Raw genomic sequence first — 20,710 nt, forward strand, 5'->3', positions numbered from 1 at the left:
GCCTCCCTAACCTGTTCTTCCTCCCACCTATCCCCTCCTCCCACCTCGAGCCGCACCTCCATCTCCTACCGACCAACCTCATCCCGCCCCCTTGACCTGTCCGTCCTCCCTGGACTGACCTATCCCCTTCCTAACTCCCTACCTACACTCACCTTTCCTGGCCCCATCCCCGCCTCTTCGACCTGTTTGTTTCCTCTCCACCTATCCTCTCCTCTATCCCTCTTCTATCCGCCTCCCACTCTCTCCCTATTTATTTCAAAACCCCCTTCCCCTCCCCCTTTTCTGATGAAGGGTCTGGGCCCGAAACGTCAGCCTCTCTGCTCCTATGATGCTGCCTGGCCTGCTGTGTTCATCCAGCCCTGCACCTTGTTGTCTCAGATTCTCCAGCATCTGCAGTTCCTACTATCTCTGATACATATTAAATCACCTGGGTTTATGATCCCATTGCCTCAATTCCAAAGTAAAGAGACAAACGTTACTGGTATCTGCACGTTAAAACATGGTATCTGTGATGTTCTGGAGATGAAAACTCCCAAAGACTATGGGAAGATGTCAAGTGGGACAGGAAAATGGTTTTGAGATGGTGGCAGTGCATGGTACTGCCAATGGGGTGGGGGCTGTGTAATTTCCATAGTTAGTTAGCATGCCAGGAACTAAAGGATGAAAAGGGAATTTTAAGCTCTGACACAGAGGCGGGGATTTCCTTGAAGAATTCCACGTGTAGCATAATTGTCGAAGAGAAGTTTAAACTTCTCAGGCAGTTGGTGTGTGGGTCTTTGAAGTGAAGAGATCCCACAGCACATCTTTTGGGATACATTATTGCAATCAAACAAACTGTGCCGATAAGGAAGGACACTTAGTCTTGCTCTAGGATCTCTTTGCATTCTTGTGGCTTATTAATCCTAGTTGTATATGCCATTAGGGTATAGTTACGTCACCCTTTAAGAAAGAAACAGCTCGTGACAAGACTCTTGTGGCGCAGTGGTAGTGTCCCACCTCTGGACCAGAGGACCTAGGTTCAAATATCATCTGTTCAGGTGGTGTGCAATAACATCTCCAAACAGGTTGATCAGAAAATGTCTAGCAACCAGTGACGACTGAAGCAGTGAAATAAGCCAATTAAGAGAAACGAGCAATAAGTTTTCGTCAAGTGGCAGAATATTTGCAGAAAAACAATATTAGCAAGTTGTCACAGAACACTGGCATACAAAAATTGTGACATGATAGTAATTTATTACATTTTAAAAATACTGTACACGACCTCTATAAATTTACAACATACCCAAAAAATACTGTGTACACAACTTCCATAAATTTACAAGCAACCCACAAAAGAAAACCACAGAAAAGCAACGACTCAAAGCTGGATATAAAAACTTTGCATCAGTGGCAAGCGACAAGTCCAGCCTATCACAAAATGCGTAGTGAAGTCTTTGAGCTGTTGTATGGTTACTATTATGCTTCAAGATAAATAGGTAAGTGTGTAATAGCAGGATAAAGCAAATCCTTCGGAGCCAACATAAAATATCAAAAAATTAAGCAAGGATATCGCAATTTATCAAGCTATCATGTTTGATTATCAAAACCACAACTGTTTAATGTGACATTCTCAGCTTAATGTGTCCATCAGTACTTAGTATCTGGATTAGGCAGTGAAATAAACGTAGATTAAATAAACACAGCAATTTCTCAAGAGTCTACATTCAGATAAAGCAAGATCCCCCAATCTGAACTCATCAGTTCCAGTGATTATCCACTTCCTTAGAGAACACAATTGTCCCCTTTGAAATTGCAGTGCCAAAGTGGGGGTGGGGGAATAAAGAGAAGAAAAACAAAATCAGTGGATTTTGCTTCAAGGTGGCACTGTGTTTACCATGCTGAAGTGTTTTCTGCCAATAGAAAGGCCAACAACATTTGTGGACATGATACTAGGGGAAACAAACTGCATTCTTCAGGAAAATAAAGCAGTGCAAATAATATAAACAGCCCAAATGGTATCTGTAGGAAACCAATGGGTAAGACCATTAGTTTCAGCCAAACTCAATTAATAAAAGTTGCCGCATACAAGTGGCTGGAAAATCTTCAATTGAAACAAAATTGCATGCAGTAGAGTGACAACAGGAAAAAAAAACAGAAAAAGTAGATGTACACAAATATTTCTTTTCTCTAGTTTAAAAAAGAAGTGTCCCAAAGAACAACTCCAATGAAATTGTATAACAATCTGGACAACAATCGATTGCCAGAGCCTGACATTAAATAACCCACAAACACCTTGACACCAACTTCAGTCAGCGCCTAGAAAGTAAGAAATGCCTCCCGAATTTCACATCGATCAAACACACTATAGATACAAAAGCAAAGCATCAACCGATTCGTAAATACCAAGTTTACTGAATTGGGTCAGCCAATTCTCACAAGCAGCCAGGAGAGAAAACTGTTCCTGGTTTCAGCTAGATTGAGGCAAGCTTTCCTTATCATTTGCCAGATCATAAAAAGGAGAAATAAGTGATAAACAAGTCATAGACCTTTCAACAATAAAAGCTCCGCAGGAAAATGCTGAATTCAGGTGATAAGATTGTGATGTGAAACTATCAGACACTTGATAATTTTTTTAGACCTACAAGAATAGGCTAAAAACAGTGCTTTCCTCTGGTCAGTTCCCAAGTGAATACAAAATTAGCGAATGACTTGCAAACATACCTCAATGCTTCAGATTTCAGGAATAATTCAAACAGTAGTGAGAGTCTGATTTTATTCGGTGCAGAATAGCTAGCTTCTCTCAAAGGGCTCATTTCTGTACAATTCAATGTAATAACTTATTGAGGCCAGGAATGAGAGTGAGGGGGCTTAGAAACCCACAGAATGCTGCACTTAAAAATGCTGCAATCCTTACCCCAACTTTCCTAAGCAAGTCTCCCACTATGTTAAGTGCAGATATCCTGGCTGATGGAGTCAGAGGGCTGCCAGTGTAACCATCTAGAAACAAAAAAATTCAATATAAATAATTCCACTTAAGACTAGTTAACATTTGCGTCCAAGTAAAAGAAAACAGAGTTTAAAAAAAAATCGTGGAACAACACAACACCCTTGGAAATAAGCCAATATTGTTCACTTTGATGAAGTAGGCCATTTGACCAACAAAGCTTATCCTTACATCAAACCCCACATTTCCCCATTAAAGCAGAGAACTGCTGCACAGAGAAACCACACCAAGGACCACACTTCAGTCAGAATCAAGTCAGGTGACAGTGGGTAAAGATGCTTGCATATCCTCTTCACTGGTAGGGTTCTTGTAGTGTAGTGGTAGTGTCTCTACCTTTGTGCCAGGAGATCTGGGCTCAAGTCCCACCTGCTCAAAAGGATGTGCAATAATATCTCCAAACAGCTTGATTTTCACTAGAGCCGATAGACCAAACAGCAGAATGGCTGCAATCGGAAACTAGGCAATAACTAAACACCACGAGCAATACAAAACATAGATTCTTATATTACTTTTGGAAAATTATATTCCTCCCAGAATTGCTTTCTTTTTTGCTTTACAGGCCAAAATCCTAAATTGATCATTTTAGAAGCAGATAAAATTGCTCTGCCTATGAAACGGAGTTTAAAAGCTCACTCTGTCTGCACCTTACTGTTACGGATTGCCCTGCAATTGTAAGTTTTTTAACCTCAGTCCCTAAAGATCCCACTGTATATTGTGGTTTTTCAGAATTCATCTGTACAACATGTTTAACAGAATCAAAAAGCAATCTTAGCCCCTGCTCACAATTACTAATTCTGTTGCCTCAATTCAAATTATGGCCCACTACTGGGTTGATCAGGGTCACTCAGTGCTACAATAATTATATGTACAAATTGGTCTTTTCAATGGGAAACTACTCTTCAAGTTTGCCCTTCTGTTGGTCAAATCAAGGCGAGTTCTGTTGTCAATGTGAGGGATTTGCATACCGAGAAATGAAATGCTTCCTAATGTAGGTACCTGGATGCAGCATTTAGCACAGACAGTTTCAGTGTAAAGATAATTGTACTTAGCCCATTATGCATTATCTACAAGCTGCCAAGCATTTCCCCATCTCCCTCATATGGCTCCTTCCACAGCACCCACCCACAGCCCAATTACACTCCGCTTGTGCTTCTCTGAGCAATTGCAAATTGGTGCCAGATTTGTGACACTTTATAATACAGGCGCATGGTAATGGCTCTTTGTTCTAGAGGTATGATTCGCGCTTAGGACCTTATACTGTGTAGACATGCAAGAGGTCCTGGGCCCAAATCCTGGACATGCCCAGATGTCTTTAAAAACAAAAGGGCCATTGTGTGGTGCAGTTGTTGTGTCCCTATCCCTGGGCTGAGAGGCCTGGGTTCAAATCCCACCTGCTCCACAGGCATGTTATAATATCTCTAAACAGGTTGATTAGAAAAATTAGTATAATAGAGGGTCAAGCGCTCTGGTGGCACAGTGGTAATCTCTCTATCTCTGAGCCAGGAGGCCTCAGCTCAAGTCCTATCCTGGTCCAGAGTTGTGTAATAACATACCCATCAGATTCAATTAAAAAATTGTTTTAATACAGACTTATGCCTGCAGAAGGTGGGATGCCCTTCAGAGGATCAGTGCAGACTTGATGGGCCTAAATGGCCTGTAGGAATTCTATGAAACCAGGTGGGATTGGAATTCCGTTGCCGAAATCAGGTTTGAGAAGCCAGTGTCTGCCCACTGTGCCAAGTAGTTCACCAGATGAGTCTTATAACCCCCACCCCACCAATAAATCCTCAAAATCAGATTTGCTTCCCTCAATTTAACTTACTCCCATTTCGAGACTCAGTCATGTTTCTGTAGACTGATTTTGTATGAGGTTTGACACAAGGCAGACAATATCAGAAAACTCCAGATCACTTCAAAATATAATTTTAAACACTGTTCAATAACATGGATGACTACCTTTTGTAAACATGGCAGGTGTGGGGAACCCACTGCTGGGTCCTTTACAGATCAGTGGGGTCAAAGGCATTGTCGCAGATGTTTGGGCTGTTGCATTTTCAGAATCTGAAGAAGTGCTTGTGGGTTTCCTGATTGAATCTGGCTTCTGCTGTACAGCCAATTCTTGTCTCAGATCTGGAAGCAAACATTAAAAATTTTTTTGGCACTAATGACAAAAAAAGCAAACTTTTGCAAACATTTAACTGTACATCCACAGCAGTTTTTCTCAAAAGTAATGCTCACCTCTTGCTTCATCTTTCAGTCTCTGTACAGAGACCAAAAGATTTTCTTTCTCGTCAAGCTCACTCTCCAGGAAGGCATTCCTCTCAATTGCCTGGTTCAATCGTTGCTCAAAATCCTCCAGAGACATAATAGTTGCTCTGTACGAGAAACCAAAATCACAGTAAAATCAAAAAGGGACTCAGATACACATCACTGCAAGCACAAAGATTTTTACCACACTTTACCACAACATTCTAAAGAAGAAATGTTGTTTTGTTATTGATCTCCAATCTCAAGCGGTCTCACGAGATGCTCTGGAATTATTTTTTCAAAAATGCTTTGAAAATGTCAACTGTCATGTTAATATTTGCAAAAGGTTTAGATTCTTAATTTTATAATTCAGAAGTTGCAAAATTGTACGCATGTGTGGCTGTGGCTAATACTGTCTGACCCAGTGCCATTGCTCACCACTAAATGTAAACCCTAAGACCATAAGACACAGGAGCAGAAATTAGGCCATTCGGCCCATCGGGTCTGCTCCACCATTCAATCACAGCTGATAAGTTTCTCAACCCCATTCTTCCCGTAACCTTTGATCCCCTTGAAAATCAAAAATGCCTCTCTGTCTTAAATATACAGAATGAATTGGCCTCTACAGCCCTCTATGGCAAGAATTCTGCAGATTCATCACTCTCTGGCTGAAGAAGTTTCTCCTTATCTCTGTTCTAAAGGGTCTTCCCTTTACTCCAAGGCTATGCCCTTGGGTCCTAGTCTCTCCTACCAATGGAAACATTTTCCCAATATCCACTCTGTCCAGGTTGTTCAGTATTCTGTAAGTTTCAATGAGATCCACCCCCCCATCATTCCTTCTAAGCTGCATAGAGCTAGACCCAGAGTCCTCAAATGTTCCTCATTTAAACTAATTTAAAATTCAAGTGTATACCGGAAATTTGAAAACAATCCTCACTTTCACAAAAGTAACAGTCAATATTTCATGACTGAAATACAGCCAGTTTGCAACAGCCCACCATTGCTCGGTGCATAAAAACTTGATTATTAGATAGGGACCTTAACCAGTCAACATCAGAACCAGAAATCAACTGAGTTACACATTCCACAATTCAAAAGGTTTTCGGCTCTTCATTCATAACTGTCAAAAGCAAGTGAGTTAGCTGCCAGGTCTTTATTTTACAGCAACTATTAATGCTGGTGCTTATTTTGTAGGATGATGATTCAGGGTGGCATGGTAGCTCAGGTGGTTAGCACCAGGGACCCAGGTTTGATTCCAGCCTTGGGCGACTGTGTGTGGAGTTTGCACATTCTCCCAGTGTCTGTGCGGGTTTTTGCCAGTTGCTCCAGTTTCCTCCCACAGTCCAAAGACGTGCAGGTTAGGTGGATTGGCCATAAATTGTCCAGGGGTATGTAAATTAGGTGGATTAGATATGGGAAATGCAGAGGTGGCGGGGGAGGGGGATGGGTCTGGGTGAGATGTTCTTCAGAGGGGCAGTGTGGACTGATTGTGCCAAGTGGCCTGTTTCCACACTGTAGAGATTCTATGTGGGGGTAACAGGGGCATGGATTGTTAAAACAATATATACAAAATAGTTTTTTTAATCCTTGATTAGCAGAACGTGAGGACTGAAGCACAACTCCAGCCATAGCCATCAACTTGCGCATCTTTCCAACATACACCAATAGCTGGCGGTCAGAGTGGGAAGAAAGTTGGAACCTCTACTAGCACCATCCATAGTTCCAGGGTACAACATGCATGTCACTGCAACTCTGTCTCGAAGTGAAACATTCCACCAACACTAGGTGTATTTAACCCAGTTTGTTCATAAAATTTGTCATGTTGTGTGAATACATAACCTGATCTCCTTTGCTTTTAGGGGCAGAGGAGGAGGAGTAGGCCATTCAGCCCACCATTAGAAACAATCACGATACAAACTGCTTCACACAAAAAGTCCAAATTTAAGTTTATCCATTACTCATAATATAGCTCAGTCCAACTCTCCTTCAAATGTTTACTCCAATAAAGAGTTTTGATCACTCACTCTCTTCTCAATCATATTGCGGTCACAGTTCTAAATATTTCATCAAGATCAGAATGTTAATCAATTCTAATTCTAATTCTAATTCTTTCCTCATTTGACAGAACAAAAATCAAGTACAGCCTGTTCCCTTGCCAGTTTTAAACAGACTATTCCAGGAAGCTGTGCTGAATAAATTAGAAAAATCATGCCTTCACCACTTGAGCTATGGTTCTGTGAAAATCATCCAACATAGCTCCGTTATGTTACAGATTTCCTGCATCCTCACCAACCCCCACACAATTATCACCACTAGCAGGAGACCGGAAGAACAATTCCAGCCACACAGTCTTGTATCGCTTCCTGTCCCTTAGCTCTACCAACAATGTTTCCACTGTCTAAGCATCCTTGTCCTTCCTACAGCTGTATATCATATCAATAGTTATCCATGCCTTTCACAGTCCTCTGTGAAGTGATATGGTTTGGAATGTTTAGCTCCCAATCTTGCCCAACTCGTGATGACCAAGTGTCTTCAGGTTGCACTGCAACTTTGAAGTAAACCTAGTACCTCAATTCATTTATCATCTACCTGCAGTTCTGTGTGTACCATGGAATGGGCATTGTACACTATATAAAATGATTATATTTATGTATAAATAAAACAAAAAACTTGATGTGTTACATGCACCACAAGGATAGTATGGGGAAACTGGAACCAAAGATAGGAGATCAGTCATGATCTAATGAACTAGCAGAAGAGGTTTCAAGAGGCTGATTGGCCTGCTCTTATGCAACGTGACCTGCTGCATATCTCTCACAGTTGCTTGCTGATGCTCACTGCATTGTATTGTACCACTGAAATTTCAAATTAATACATTACCTTTTAGCTCGTTCCAAGTCATCATTTGCTTGTTCTAATTCTCGGATGTATTTCTGCAGCTGGTCTTTAATTGCAGTGGTCTCAGCGAGCTCATCCTGCAGCATAGTAATCCGTTTATAATTCTCTGAATGGTGCTCCTCTAACTTCTCCTGAAAATTCAATGCCAGAATCAGATCGAGTTAGGAACTGAAATGAAGACAAGTTTCACAGTACAGACAGAGCTGATCTACTTTCAGCCCAAACATACAATTTCTACCGACATCCCTTTGCCCCGAGACACAAAGGATGCTGCAGGAAAACATCACCAAATTCACCATCCAACCAAAAGGTAATCATTTGGATCAGATTTCAGACAACTGCTACCTTCCATGGGGCCACACTCACTGCAACAATCTCTGTGATAAAGACTGCAATTTAAAAATTAAATTATGTAGCAACATAGAGCAACATTCTCAAATCCACTGAATTTGAGATAGAGTTGTACATTTTACAAACATACAAAATTGACAAGGGTGCTCTGATGGCATAATGGTGGCGCTTCCACTTGGGTTCAAGTCCCATCTGGTCCAGAAGTAGATTATAACATCTCTGAACAGGCTGATTAAAATTAAATTGACAAAACAGACAAGAAAAGAGCAGTTTGCTTGATCAAGCCTGCCCCCACAGGGATGGCTGGAGCAGGAAGATGACTTTGCTTCAAACCTCATGATTTACCCGTCATTTTATCAAGTACAGAGAATGAACTATAGAAAGAGTGTTTTCCTTCAATGATGAAGAGGTGAATTAATTTTATCCTTGTCTGCAAAATTCCTCTTTGGTATTTAATCCTACTATAATTGTTGGAAAGGGTGCAAAAAGATTTACAAGGACGTTACCGAGACTGGAGGGTTTGAGTTATGAAAGGAGAGGCTGGGACCTTTGCTTAAAAACTGGAGCACAGGAGGAGATCAAGGCGTGACTTTACAGGTTTATAAAAATCATGACAGGCATAGATAAGGTGAATAGTAAAAGGTATTTTCCCTAGGGTAGAGGAGCTCAAAACTAGAGGGCATAGGTTTAAAGTGAGGAGAAAGATTTAAAAGGGACTGGAGGGAGAGCTTTTTCCACGAAGAAGTTGGTTTGTATATAGAATGCACTGCCAGAAGTGGTAGAGGCAGGTACAGTTAAAAGACATCTGAACAGATCATGAATACGAAGGGTTTAGAGGGACATGAGCCAAAGGCAGGCAAGCGGACTAGTTCAGTTTAGGAATCCTTGTTAGCATGGATGAATTGGGCCAAAGTGTCTGTTCCATGCTGTATGACCTTACGACATTTTAACATTCCTGTCTCAGACAGTATTTAGGAGAAGACCAATATGCACTGAAGTGAGAGAGTTCAAACCATTGCTGTGAATTCAAATCAATGCTCACCAAATCCTTCAATCAGCCATTCCATCAACCCAAAGGCAACCAAAAACTAATTTATAAAATTGGTTACTGTGCAGTTTACTTTCCCTAAAGCGTGTTCAGACAGGACCAATCTTAGACAACTGCTGAGAACAACAAATGCAAATAATTTGCACTGGTCAGGTGGACAAGAAAGTGGCAAATAGAATCCAACCCAGAGAAGCAGGAGAAGATGCATCTGGGGAGGTTCAACAAGTCAAATGCGTACGCAATAATTGGGAGGATACTGAAGAGATATAGATGAAGTGAGGGACTTGGATTGCTAAAACATTGCTATTACATTCCTTGATTAACTGAGACATTGAATACAAGAGCAGGGAAGTTATAGTTGAGCTGTATAACAGATCAGTTCGGTCACAACAGTGCAATTTCATAGAATCCCTACAGTGTAGAAATATGCCCTTCAGCCCAACGAAGCCACACCGACCCTCAGAGCATCCCACCCAGACCTATCCCCCTATAACCCACTTAATGTATACATCCCTGAATACTATGGGCAAGTTAGCATCGTCAATCCACCTCGCCTGCACATCTTTGGACTGTGGGAGGAAACCCACGCAGACACAAGGAGAACGTGCAAACTCCACACAGACAGTCACCCGAGGGTGGAATCGAACCTGGGTTCCTGGTGCTGAGGCAGCAGTGCTAACCACTGAGCCACTGTGCTGCCTAATTGTCCCAATTCAAAAGGATGCAAAGGCACCTAAAAAGGTACAAAGACCATTTACAACGACATTGCCCGCACTGGAAAATTGCAGCTTACCCAAGGAAAGATTGAATAGTCAGGGCTGTTTTCTGGGAACAGAGGAAGAAGAGGGGAGATTTGATTCAGGTGCACAAGATTGCGGGGAGCCTGACGACAGTGGTTTGGGAAGGACTTAATTTCATTATCACAGGGGTCAGTAGTTGAGAGGGAGTAGATTAAAAGTGAACAGTAGTATGATTGAAGGGGAGGTAAGGAAACACTATTTTTCACCCACAAAGGTGCAAGGGTTGTGAAATAACCACCTGAACTTTTTTTTTAAAAAAATGGTAAATAAGAGAAAACCTCAAGTTGTCATCTATATCAGCCTGCAGACTCCAGGAATACAGACCCAAGTGTTAGAAAATGAGATAAGGCTGAGTAGCTCTTCCTGAAGTGAACTCCAGAGGCGAGGAAAGAGTGCCAGCTTTTAATATCAAGGCTGCAGATGACAGAGTGTGGCATCCAGGAGTCAATAGAAATGTCCACTGGTGGGTGTCATACCTAGCACAAAAGGCTGGAGGGCCAACAATCCAAGGACATCACTGCAAGAGTTCCACAGGGCAGTGTCCTTAACCCAACCATCTTCAGCTGCTTCAATGATTCCCCTTGTGAGATCTGGTCAGAAGCAGGATATTCACTGACGATCAGCATCATTTGCAACTCCTTAAATTCCGAAGCAACCCTTGCCCAAATGCAACAAAACCTGGGACTATATCCAGGCTCAGGCTGACAAATGGCAAACAACATCATACCACACAACTGCCAGACGATGACCATTTCCAACAAGAGAGAATCTAACCATCGTCTCTTGACAGTCAATGGTATTACTATCAATGAACATCCACTATCAACATCTTGGAAGATACATTGAGCAGAAGTTGATAGACCAGATCAAAGGCTGGGAATTCTGTGCTAACTTATTTCTTGCATTCCATCATTTACATGTTAATTTTTTTAAAATTCAAGATGCTATTGGCTAGGCCAGCATTTACTAACCATCCCGGGGGCAGTTAAGAGTCAACCACATTGCTGTGGGTCTGGAGTCACGAAGTCCAAACCAGGTAAGGATGGCAGCTTCCTTCCCTGAAGGATGTTAGTGAACCAGATGGATATTTCCAGCAATCGACAGTGGATTCATGGTCATCATTAAGCTCTTAATTCCAGATTTTTTTTTTTTTTTTTTAATTCCACCATCTTCCATGGCAGGATTTGAAACCAGGTCCCTAGAACACGAGATAGTAGGAACTGCAGATGCTGGAGAATCCGAGACAACAAGGTGCAGAGCTGGACGAACACAGCAGGCCAAGCAGCATCACAGGAGCAGAGAGGCTGACGTTTCGGGCCTAGACCCTTCATCAGAAAAGGGGGAGGGGAAGGGGGTTCTGAAATAAAATAGGGAGAGAGTGGGAGGTGGATAGAAGATGGACAGAGAGGAGAGGATAGGTGGAGAGGAGACAGACAGGTCGAGGAGGCGGGGATGGAGCCAGTAAAGGTGAGTGTAGGTGGGGAGTTAGGAAGGGGATAGGTCAGTCCAGGGAGGACGGACAGGTCAAGGGGGCGGGATGAGGTTAGTCGGTAGGAGATGGAGGTGCGGCTTGAGGTGGGAGGAGGGGATAGGTGGGAGGAAGAACAGGTTAGGGAGGCAGGGACGAGCTGGACTGGTTTTGGGATGCGGTAGGGGGAGGGGAGATTTTGAAACTTGTGAAATCCACATTGATACCATTGGGCTGCAGGGTTCCCAAGCGGAATACGAGTTGCTGTTCCTGCAACCTTCGGGTGACATCGTTGTGGCACTGCAGGAGGCCCAGGATGGACATCTCGTCTGAGGAATGGGAGGGCGAGTTGAAATGGTTCGCGACTGGGAGGTGCAGTTGTTTATTGCGAACCGAGCGTAGGTGTTCTGCAAAGCGGTCCCCGAGCCTCTGCTTGGTTTCCCCGATGTAGAGGTAGCCACACCGGGTACAGCGGATGCAACCAAAAAAGAATCCCCCTCGTCCTCACGTACCACCCCACCAACCTCCGGATCCAACGCATCATTCTCCGACACTTCCGCCATCTGCAATCCGACCCCACCACCAAAGACATCTTTCCCTCCCCACCCTTATCTGCTTTCCGGAGGGACCACTCTCTCCGTGACTCCCTTGTCCGCTCCACACTCCCCTCCAGCTCCACCACACCCGGCACTTTTCCCTGCAACCGCAGGAAGTGCTACACCTGCCCCCATACCTCCTCCCTCACCCCCATCCCAGGCCCCAAGAAGACTTTCCACATCAAGCAGATGTTCACCTGCACATCTGCCAATGTGGTATACTGCATCCACTGTACCCGGTGTGGCTTCCTCTACATCGGGGAAACCAAGCGGAGGCTCGAGGACCGCTTTGCAGAACACCCATGCTCGGTTCGCAATAAACAACTGCACCTCCCAGTCGCGAACCATTTCAACTCCCCCTCCCATTCCTCAGACGACATGTTCATTCTGGGCCTCCTGCAGCGCCACAACGATGCCACCCGAAGGTTGCAGGAACAGCAACTCGTATTCCGCTTGGGAACCCTGCAGCCCAATGGTATCAATGTGGATTTCACAAGCTTCAAAATCTCCCCTCCCCCTACCGCATCCCAAAACCAGTCCAGCTCGTCCCTGCCTCCCTAACCTGTTCTTCCTCCCACCTATCCCCTCCTCCCAGCTCAAGCCGCACCTCCATCTCCTACCGACCAACCTCATCCCACCCCCTTGACCTGTCCGTCCTCCCTGGACTGACCTATCCCCTTCCTAACTCCCTACCTACACTCACCTTTACTGGCTCCATCCCCGCCTCTTCGACCTGTTTGTTTCCTCTCCACCTATCCTCTCCTCGATCCATCTTCTATCCGCCTCCCACTCTCTCCCTATTTATTTCAGAACCCCCTTCCCCTCCCCCTTTTCTGATGAAGGGTCTAGGCCCGAAACGTCAGCCTCTCTGCTCTTGTGATGCTGCTTGGCCTGCTGTGTTTGTCCAGCCCTGCACCCTGTTGTCCCTAGAACACGATATGAGTCTCTGGATTAACAGTCCAGTGATAATACCACTAGGCCACCATCTCCCTGGGAGGCACCTTCAAGAGTCTGATAAAATACTCTTCACTTGCCTGATGAGTCCAACTCCAAGTTCAAGCTCATTGCTGTTCAAAGACATTTCTTGCTGAAAGTTATGCTTCAATGAATTAAATTCCTTTCCTACAACAGCGCCCAACTCCCACCCAATCCTCTGCAGACGGATGGAGAGTATGGCCTAGCTTCCCAAGACTTCACCCAGAGGATACCAATTACCAGTATGGTTAGGCAAGAGGATTTTACTATATTCAGAACATTACATTCAGAATAGGCTTTCTAAAGAAAGTAATTCCTTACAGCACCCTGAAGCTGATAACAAAAGAACTTGGTAAGAGTAGTTACCGAAAGTAGACCATCTCAAACTAGCTTTCAAACCGTGCATCACCTGCCAAGAAAAACTATGCAAATAGTTCAAATACACCGTTACATCCAAGCCTCTTTCTTTCAAAAGCTTCCAATTTCACATGGCATCCCACCACCAGCGCCATTCCCACTAGTGCGGGTCTTCCAGATTCACTTCTGTAACCAATTCCAAAATAGCACACAGCAAACCAGGTCAAGGCCACAACCACCAGTGTGATCTTGTGGCTTCCTATCGGGGCTTCCTCTTAATGATGCAGCTGAACTCAAACATTGAGAGGATCAGAAAAACAAAGTATAAGTTACATTTTCAGCCCCCATTATTGGATGCATTTATATTTCAAAACACTAAACTTAAAATCCCAGTGAAAATAGACACTGAAGAGGGCTTCACCTTACCAGACAGACAACGGACGACAGACTTTGCAGAAAACTTGAGGATGCAGCAGGGCAGCAGGTACATGGGAACATCACCCCCTGCAAGGCCCCTCCAAGCCACTCACCATCCTGACTTGGAAATTTATCATAGTTCCCTTAGTGCCACTGGATCAAAATCCTGGAATTCCCTCCCTAACAGCATTGTGGGCACATGAACTACAGTGGATTTAACAAGGCAGCTCACCACTATCTTTGGGGCAACTCAGGGTGGACAAAGTATGATGGTCTGTAGAGCCTTCAGATCTCATGAAAGAATTAAAAATATTCAACCCTCTTTCTACGTTTCCAGAGATAAAATAATTTGTACCCAGTAATCTTATATTTATATCAGATCACTCATGAAATATTAGGTCGGTCACGGATTACTCATGCTTACTTTGAAATGGAGTGGTGTTCAAATATTCTGTAGTGGATACACTGAGGTAGGAATGGAAATAATAATATGCTTCCTTACTGAAGGAGTAGTTCATGAGATACATTTAAATTCCTATATTCCTTCTACAGATGCAATTTTGAATTTCTTTTCCACTTGACAAAACCTCTTGTTCACTTCCCAATATTTCCGATGTCAGTTAGTTACAGAATGTCCCATCATCTACAGAAGATTTACCACATGTTCCAGGTGCGCTCTCAATATGATGCCTGGGTACCAACCGCTGGTGACTTGAAGTTAGGGTGAAGTGCTGCCACCAGTCCTCCAATGCTAGCCTAAGGGTAATTGCAGTGGAAAGTAGGCCACAAGCAAGTCTCAGCAGAAGGAGGTTCCTGCCTTAGATAACAATACGCAGTTTATTACAATCACAGTTACCGGTTTGTTGTTACATTAACTCGGAGGCAAATTAGTTATTACTAACCAGACAGGTAGAGAACATGCACGTGTCCCCATCAGGGCACAGTGCCAGAGTCCAACTCATCCAACAGCAACTGCCAGGAGTCCAGAACATTGTCACAACCTGCCCTAGTCTCCATCATAAAATGACCATCGTGTCCCATCTCAATCAATCAACCTCTTCATAACATACCCCCAAAGGGAACTCAGTTTAATCTTCAATTGGCTGTGAATAGGGTGCCAGATTGAGGCCTCAAATTATCCTTGTTCCTCTCAGTATTAATCCTGCACTGAGACGAGACTCTAAATAACTGTTAGCAGCTGCTTCCCTGCTAGATTCTTGAGATGTAAAATGACGAATCAGTGAACAAATAGCTTTTCCTCAAAGTCAGTGGGATTATTACAGAGACAGTAGGAACTGCAGATGCTGGAGAATCTGAGATAACAAGGTGTAGAGCTGGATGAACACAGCAGGCCAAGCAGCATCAGAGGAGCAGGAAGGCTGACGTTTCGGGCCTAGACCCTTCTTCAGAAATCAGTTATTACAGACTGGAATAAGGACAGTTTGACAGCTTTGTTGCACTTTTGCACTAATGAAGTACAATGCCTTGCCTTGTACAACATTCATGCATTTTCCCTTCATACCTTCCAAAATTCTGTTCCCAAACCATTATTATTTTGGGTTTATAAATTTTTCTTTTATATTCCAATGGCTGAGACAGATATATAGTACAACATTGGAAAGAGACAGAGACAACACAGTGTGGAGCTGGAGTAACACAGCAGGTCAGGTAGCATCAGTGGTGAGGAACACCGCAGGCCAGCAGCTTCATTTGGTGCCCAATTACCTTTAACCACAGCACCCTCAGCTCAATTATCAGACACCTCACTAACATTCTACCTGCAGTGTTAAACATCAATAAATCGGTAAAACATTCTTATTCCAACAGTGTTATTCTACAATAACAAATATTAAAAAACAAATTATTTTGTATCTTCCACATCCTCTTTTTCCCATCCTATCCCAGAAAGTAAATGATCTGTGCATGATTGTTACAGGAACATAGACTGATGTACAACTAAAATACTGTATGCTGGCAAAAGATGTGAAGCTGAAGACAAATTTTACACGAGAGAAGCTCATGAGCAGTCTCACCCCCTCCTTCACCTCCAACTTCCTGAACATACCAAAGCCAAAAATCTGTCAATTTAAAATACAGACTCCAACAGTTAAGCAAAATATCGAGACAGCAATTCACCTGATATCTACAGAATTACAATGCATCTCAGTTGCTTTTTTTTTAAAAAACTGACATCCAGTTTTAAGGATTGCATCTATTTATTTGAAGCTTGCTGCCAACAGCAAAATCCTGAGGGGCGGTTTGTGTGTGCGTGTGCGTGGAGAAGAGGGAGGGAGGGGACACCGACTTGCATTCTTGATGAATTAAAATTTCAAAGTGTTTCACAGGAAAGAGATTTCATAGGACCAGGTGGTTTTCAAGCCCAGCCTTCAACAGCAGTGCCCCTGAAGTAAACACCACACAGCACACCAAAGTCAAACATTGATATGCTGAGAAACTGAAATGTTCCTGACAACCTTTACAGAAACAAACTCATTTTAATACAGCTGGCTCATATGGAATTTTCCCAGGCAGTGGAAAGTTGGCAGCACAAAGGTAAATTGTTGCAAACCGTAATGCACCATTGTTTTATGGTCATTATGTCAGCTATAAGATCATCATACGATACAAACAAGGCAATCTCTATGCTAGGACTGCAAGTAACTAGTCGAGAACCACTTCAAAATAAAAAGATGCCTTGAATTTTAAACTTTTTTTTCCAGGGAGTCGGGAGCAAAAAAAAATGCGTTCGGGACAATGGTGAACTGCTGCTGTTTGTTTCATAACAGACAGAATTCAGTGCGTAACTTCCATAAAAGAAATGGCAAATTGAATCCAAAATAATCTCAATTCTACCTAATCTGGATCATTTCTATTTTTCCCAATCAATGACCAAAATTATGTAACTCAGCAGTGAATATTCTTTAAAATTTAGTTTGTCACATCAGGTGATGCACATTCCCATGGATGCACTTGCCAAAACCTCTATGTCCTGCTTTAGAAAAGGATACTCTTTAAGCTGATTAATTAACCAAAATTTTTATTTTTAAATTAGTCAGACTTAAAAAGTGCAGAGAACCAATAAGGCTGCGGATAGATCAAAGCAAAAAAAAAAATTACTAGTTTTCCATCAAGTATTGTAGAATCTAACCAGAATAGTTGCTTCACTTTAGCCTCTTTTCTCTTTTATGCTGTTTGGACACACACACACTTCATTCAAATGGCAGCACCATCACAAAGCATACATAAACAGCCAAAATGCAACAGGAAAAGAAAAACATGTATTAGGCAATACACGATGGAGCAATTTTTTTTGAATTGCATCAACTCACGCTGCTCCACTACTATCACACAAATTACTACTTGCAATGCATCATGGAGATAAATATTGTTCAAAGTAACCTCCCCAGTCACCAGATATTGGCCCAGGGACATTCTACAGTAGTGATGGAATGTGTTCTTCACAGTTCAATTAAAAACATTAAAGTATCAGATATCCTAGTTGCAATACAGTTAGCTAAAGCATTATACAGCTTCCAGATGTCTGAAGCAATTTCTATATTTTGCAGCTCCAGCAGAGAATTTGTTCAATTTCAACAAAAAAATTGTTCCCACTTGGAAATTGAGAGCCCCCCGAAAAGCACAAACATGCTTCCAGCTGACAGCACAGCAGCAGATTCAAACAATGGATTCCCTGTTTCCTCAGACATTTGTTTGCACTCAGTCTTCAGAAAGAAAGCAAGTCTCCGTGTCCTGTTTTAGAAAAGGATACTCTTTAAGCTGATTAATTAATTAGCCAAAAGTTAGCAAGTTTAGCACAAAGTACCTTTCAGCAGAGATAGAATTTGAGATAACGCACACCTCAGAGAGGGTCTACAAATTAAAACTAGAAACTAAGCAGGCTCACCAGGAAAACAGGTCCATTTAAAATTCTGAGTGAATGCTTAGAACAGTCAGTAAATATTCATGTTATAATTTAATATTCAAATTCATAAGTGATTCGAAAAACTTCAACCCATCTACAGTGACAAAATCATTCACAAATTATTACCATTAACAACCTCAACTTGTGCCAAAAAAACCATTGCCACAAACCTACTGCACACCTATGCCAGTATGAATGGGAAGCTAGCCTGTTTAAACTGGGTAAAATCCTACCAGGTTAAATTGAACACATTACTGACGCTATGATCTCTTTCCCTGGCTAGACAATACTACCAATGTGCAGTGATTTGAAGATACAACTGAAGGATGAGGAGGGGGGGTGGGGTGAAAATCTAAGCATTTACAGTCTTCAATTGGATGCAAATTTTCTACTGACATAAGGGGCCCACTGCCTGGGTAATCGCCCCAATACAAAATGGAATATTGGACAAAGGGTCACTAAACCTTTCATAAGCAAACAAAGAGATTCTCCCCCATCCGCAGTTTATAAACACCTCTGAAGTTTTTTAAAAAAAAAAACGCCATTTCAATGTGGTTCTAGTTTGTAATGTTTAGGCTCACTCTAGCAGTACAGATATGTTGCCCATTCGTGTAGGCACAGTAAATCATCATCCACTACTTGCACCATGAAGAGTGTAAAATAAGCCATTCAACAACTACTTGGACATCGTTTACCAAAATATCAGGCCAAGCTGCATCCAACTAAGGCAGGGGCATTGTAGTAATATCACTGGATTAGTAATTCACACACCCAGGCAGGTGCCCTCGAGAAACAGTTTCAAACCCTTGAGCTTGTTAATTAAGTTTAAATTCCACAAAACATGGAAAATAAAAGCTGGTCTTGGTAACTATAACATGAAACTACCTATCTGGTTCATTAACATCCTTTAGGAGAAAGAAATCTGCCCCTCTTAACTGGTCTGATCTACATATGAATCCAGATTTATAATAACGTGGCTCACTCTGAACTGGCCCAGCTAGCCATCCAGTTCAAAGGCAATTGGGAATGGACAAATGCTAGCTTCGCCACAGGCATGATATCCTATGAAAGAATAAAAAAAAAACACAGACACCAAGCCTCCAAGATGTTCCAGTCATCAATACAAAAGAACCCTCCCTTCCTGTTACAAGTATTGCAACAACATAGATAAAGCAGCTACTTCAACAACATATTGCGATGTACATTTCCCACTAATGTACCTTAAACAAGTCAAGTTCCACGCGGAGACGATTGTTGTCTGACAGCAAGTCTCGATTTCTGCTTTCAGCATGCTCAAGCTGAGTTTCCAGTTCTGCTTCTAATTCACGGCTTCCTTCCTGGAACTCGATTAACTCTTCCCGAGTATTCTGTGCACTAATGGTGGGATCAACAAAATAACGTCAATCATAGTCTTTTTTAAGATTTTGAATTTTCCCAACACCTTGAGCAAAACTAGGGTCTGTAAATACAAGATAACCACTAACAAATCTAATAAAGAATTAAGAGATAGTAGGAACTGCAGATGCTGGAGAATCTGAGATAACAAGGTGCAGAGCTGGATGAATACAGCAGGCCAAGCAGCATCGGAGGAGCAGGAAAGCTGACGTTTCGGGCCTAGATCCTTCTTCAGAAAATGAAGACCCTTTTTCTGAAGAAGGGTCTAGGCCCGAAACATCAGCTTTCCTGCTCGGCTTGCTGTGTTCATCCAGCTCTGCACCTTGTTATCTCAGATTCTCCAGCATCTGCAGTTCCTACTATCTCTAATAAAGAATTAAGCCATTTTACCCAGAGAGACTGCAATATGAAACCACAGGAAGAAATTTTACAGTGATCTCTTTTTCAAAGGAATCAATAAGCGAGATAGAATGGAATGAAGACAGAGTCGGATGAAGACTGGTGGCAGAAGTTTAATCTAGAGTTTATGCACCAGCATACACCATTTAAGTTGAATGGCCTGTTTACACACTGAAAAATTATGTTAAAATATTTCAATTGCAAAGTCAGTACATAACCATTTATAAAACAAGTTAAAGCATCAGTTAGTTGCAAGAAACTGATGGTGAAGGGCATTACGTTTGTGTAAAAAGTGATCAGAACTTTTACAGATGGACATCAGCTTTTAGCTTTACATATTCAAAATGTTCTATTTGTAAATATTCACAATAACCAAACTGAGCCCCACATTTTCTAATTAGTACATCCTTGTTCAGTACTTACCAGTGTTGATATTTTATAGCAAGATCTTTCCAATAAGCAATTTCATCCTCAACGGATTTGAAAGCCATTGTTTCCAAATCATCCATTGCAACAGGTCCAAATTTGCTGTCTACATTCAAACAGAAAGCAATATATATCACACACTATTCAAGTTCAGTAAAGATATTTGCCTGAAAAATACAAGCAGTCATGCGAAAGCTAATATACTTTTTCATTCTCAGGCCAGCCTACCACAGTGTCAGTCCTTCCCACATCCACGTGACGTACAGCTATTATATAGCTGGCATTAAATACCAGGGATAATCTCAAACAACTAACATGTTGTAGCGTGTTTCCTTTTCTTTTAAACTTGAAGGTCTAAGACTGTGACAACAGCTTTAGTAATTTCATCATTACTAAGCTCCCAAAAAATTTTTTTAAAAAAGCCCTCC

The 20,710-nt window shown here is 42.2% G+C and overlaps 1 protein-coding gene across 3 annotated transcripts in view; it reads right to left on the minus strand.

The window, feature by feature from the left end:
- nde1 (nudE neurodevelopment protein 1) overlaps window positions 1-20,409 on the minus strand; it is a 32,942-nt gene extending 12,533 nt beyond the window's left edge. For all 3 annotated transcript variants that reach the window (XM_048609625.1, XM_048609627.1, XM_048609626.1), the window contains exons 1-6: window positions 20,280-20,409; window positions 19,283-19,436; window positions 8,111-8,259; window positions 5,222-5,358; window positions 4,940-5,113; window positions 2,894-2,976 (exon numbers count right to left, since the gene is read on the minus strand). In XM_048609625.1, the coding sequence (XP_048465582.1) occupies window positions 2,894-2,976; window positions 4,940-5,113; window positions 5,222-5,358; window positions 8,111-8,259; window positions 19,283-19,436; window positions 20,280-20,365 (783 nt within the window). In that variant the 5' untranslated portion in view covers window positions 20,366-20,409. The remainder of the gene's footprint in view (window positions 1-2,893; window positions 2,977-4,939; window positions 5,114-5,221; window positions 5,359-8,110; window positions 8,260-19,282; window positions 19,437-20,279) is intronic.
- Between the last annotated feature and the right edge of the window lie 301 nt (window positions 20,410-20,710).

This window comes from Rhincodon typus, chromosome 21 (assembly GCF_021869965.1).
Source record: "Rhincodon typus isolate 14 chromosome 21, sRhiTyp1.1, whole genome shotgun sequence".
NCBI lineage: Eukaryota > Metazoa > Chordata > Chondrichthyes > Orectolobiformes > Rhincodontidae > Rhincodon > Rhincodon typus.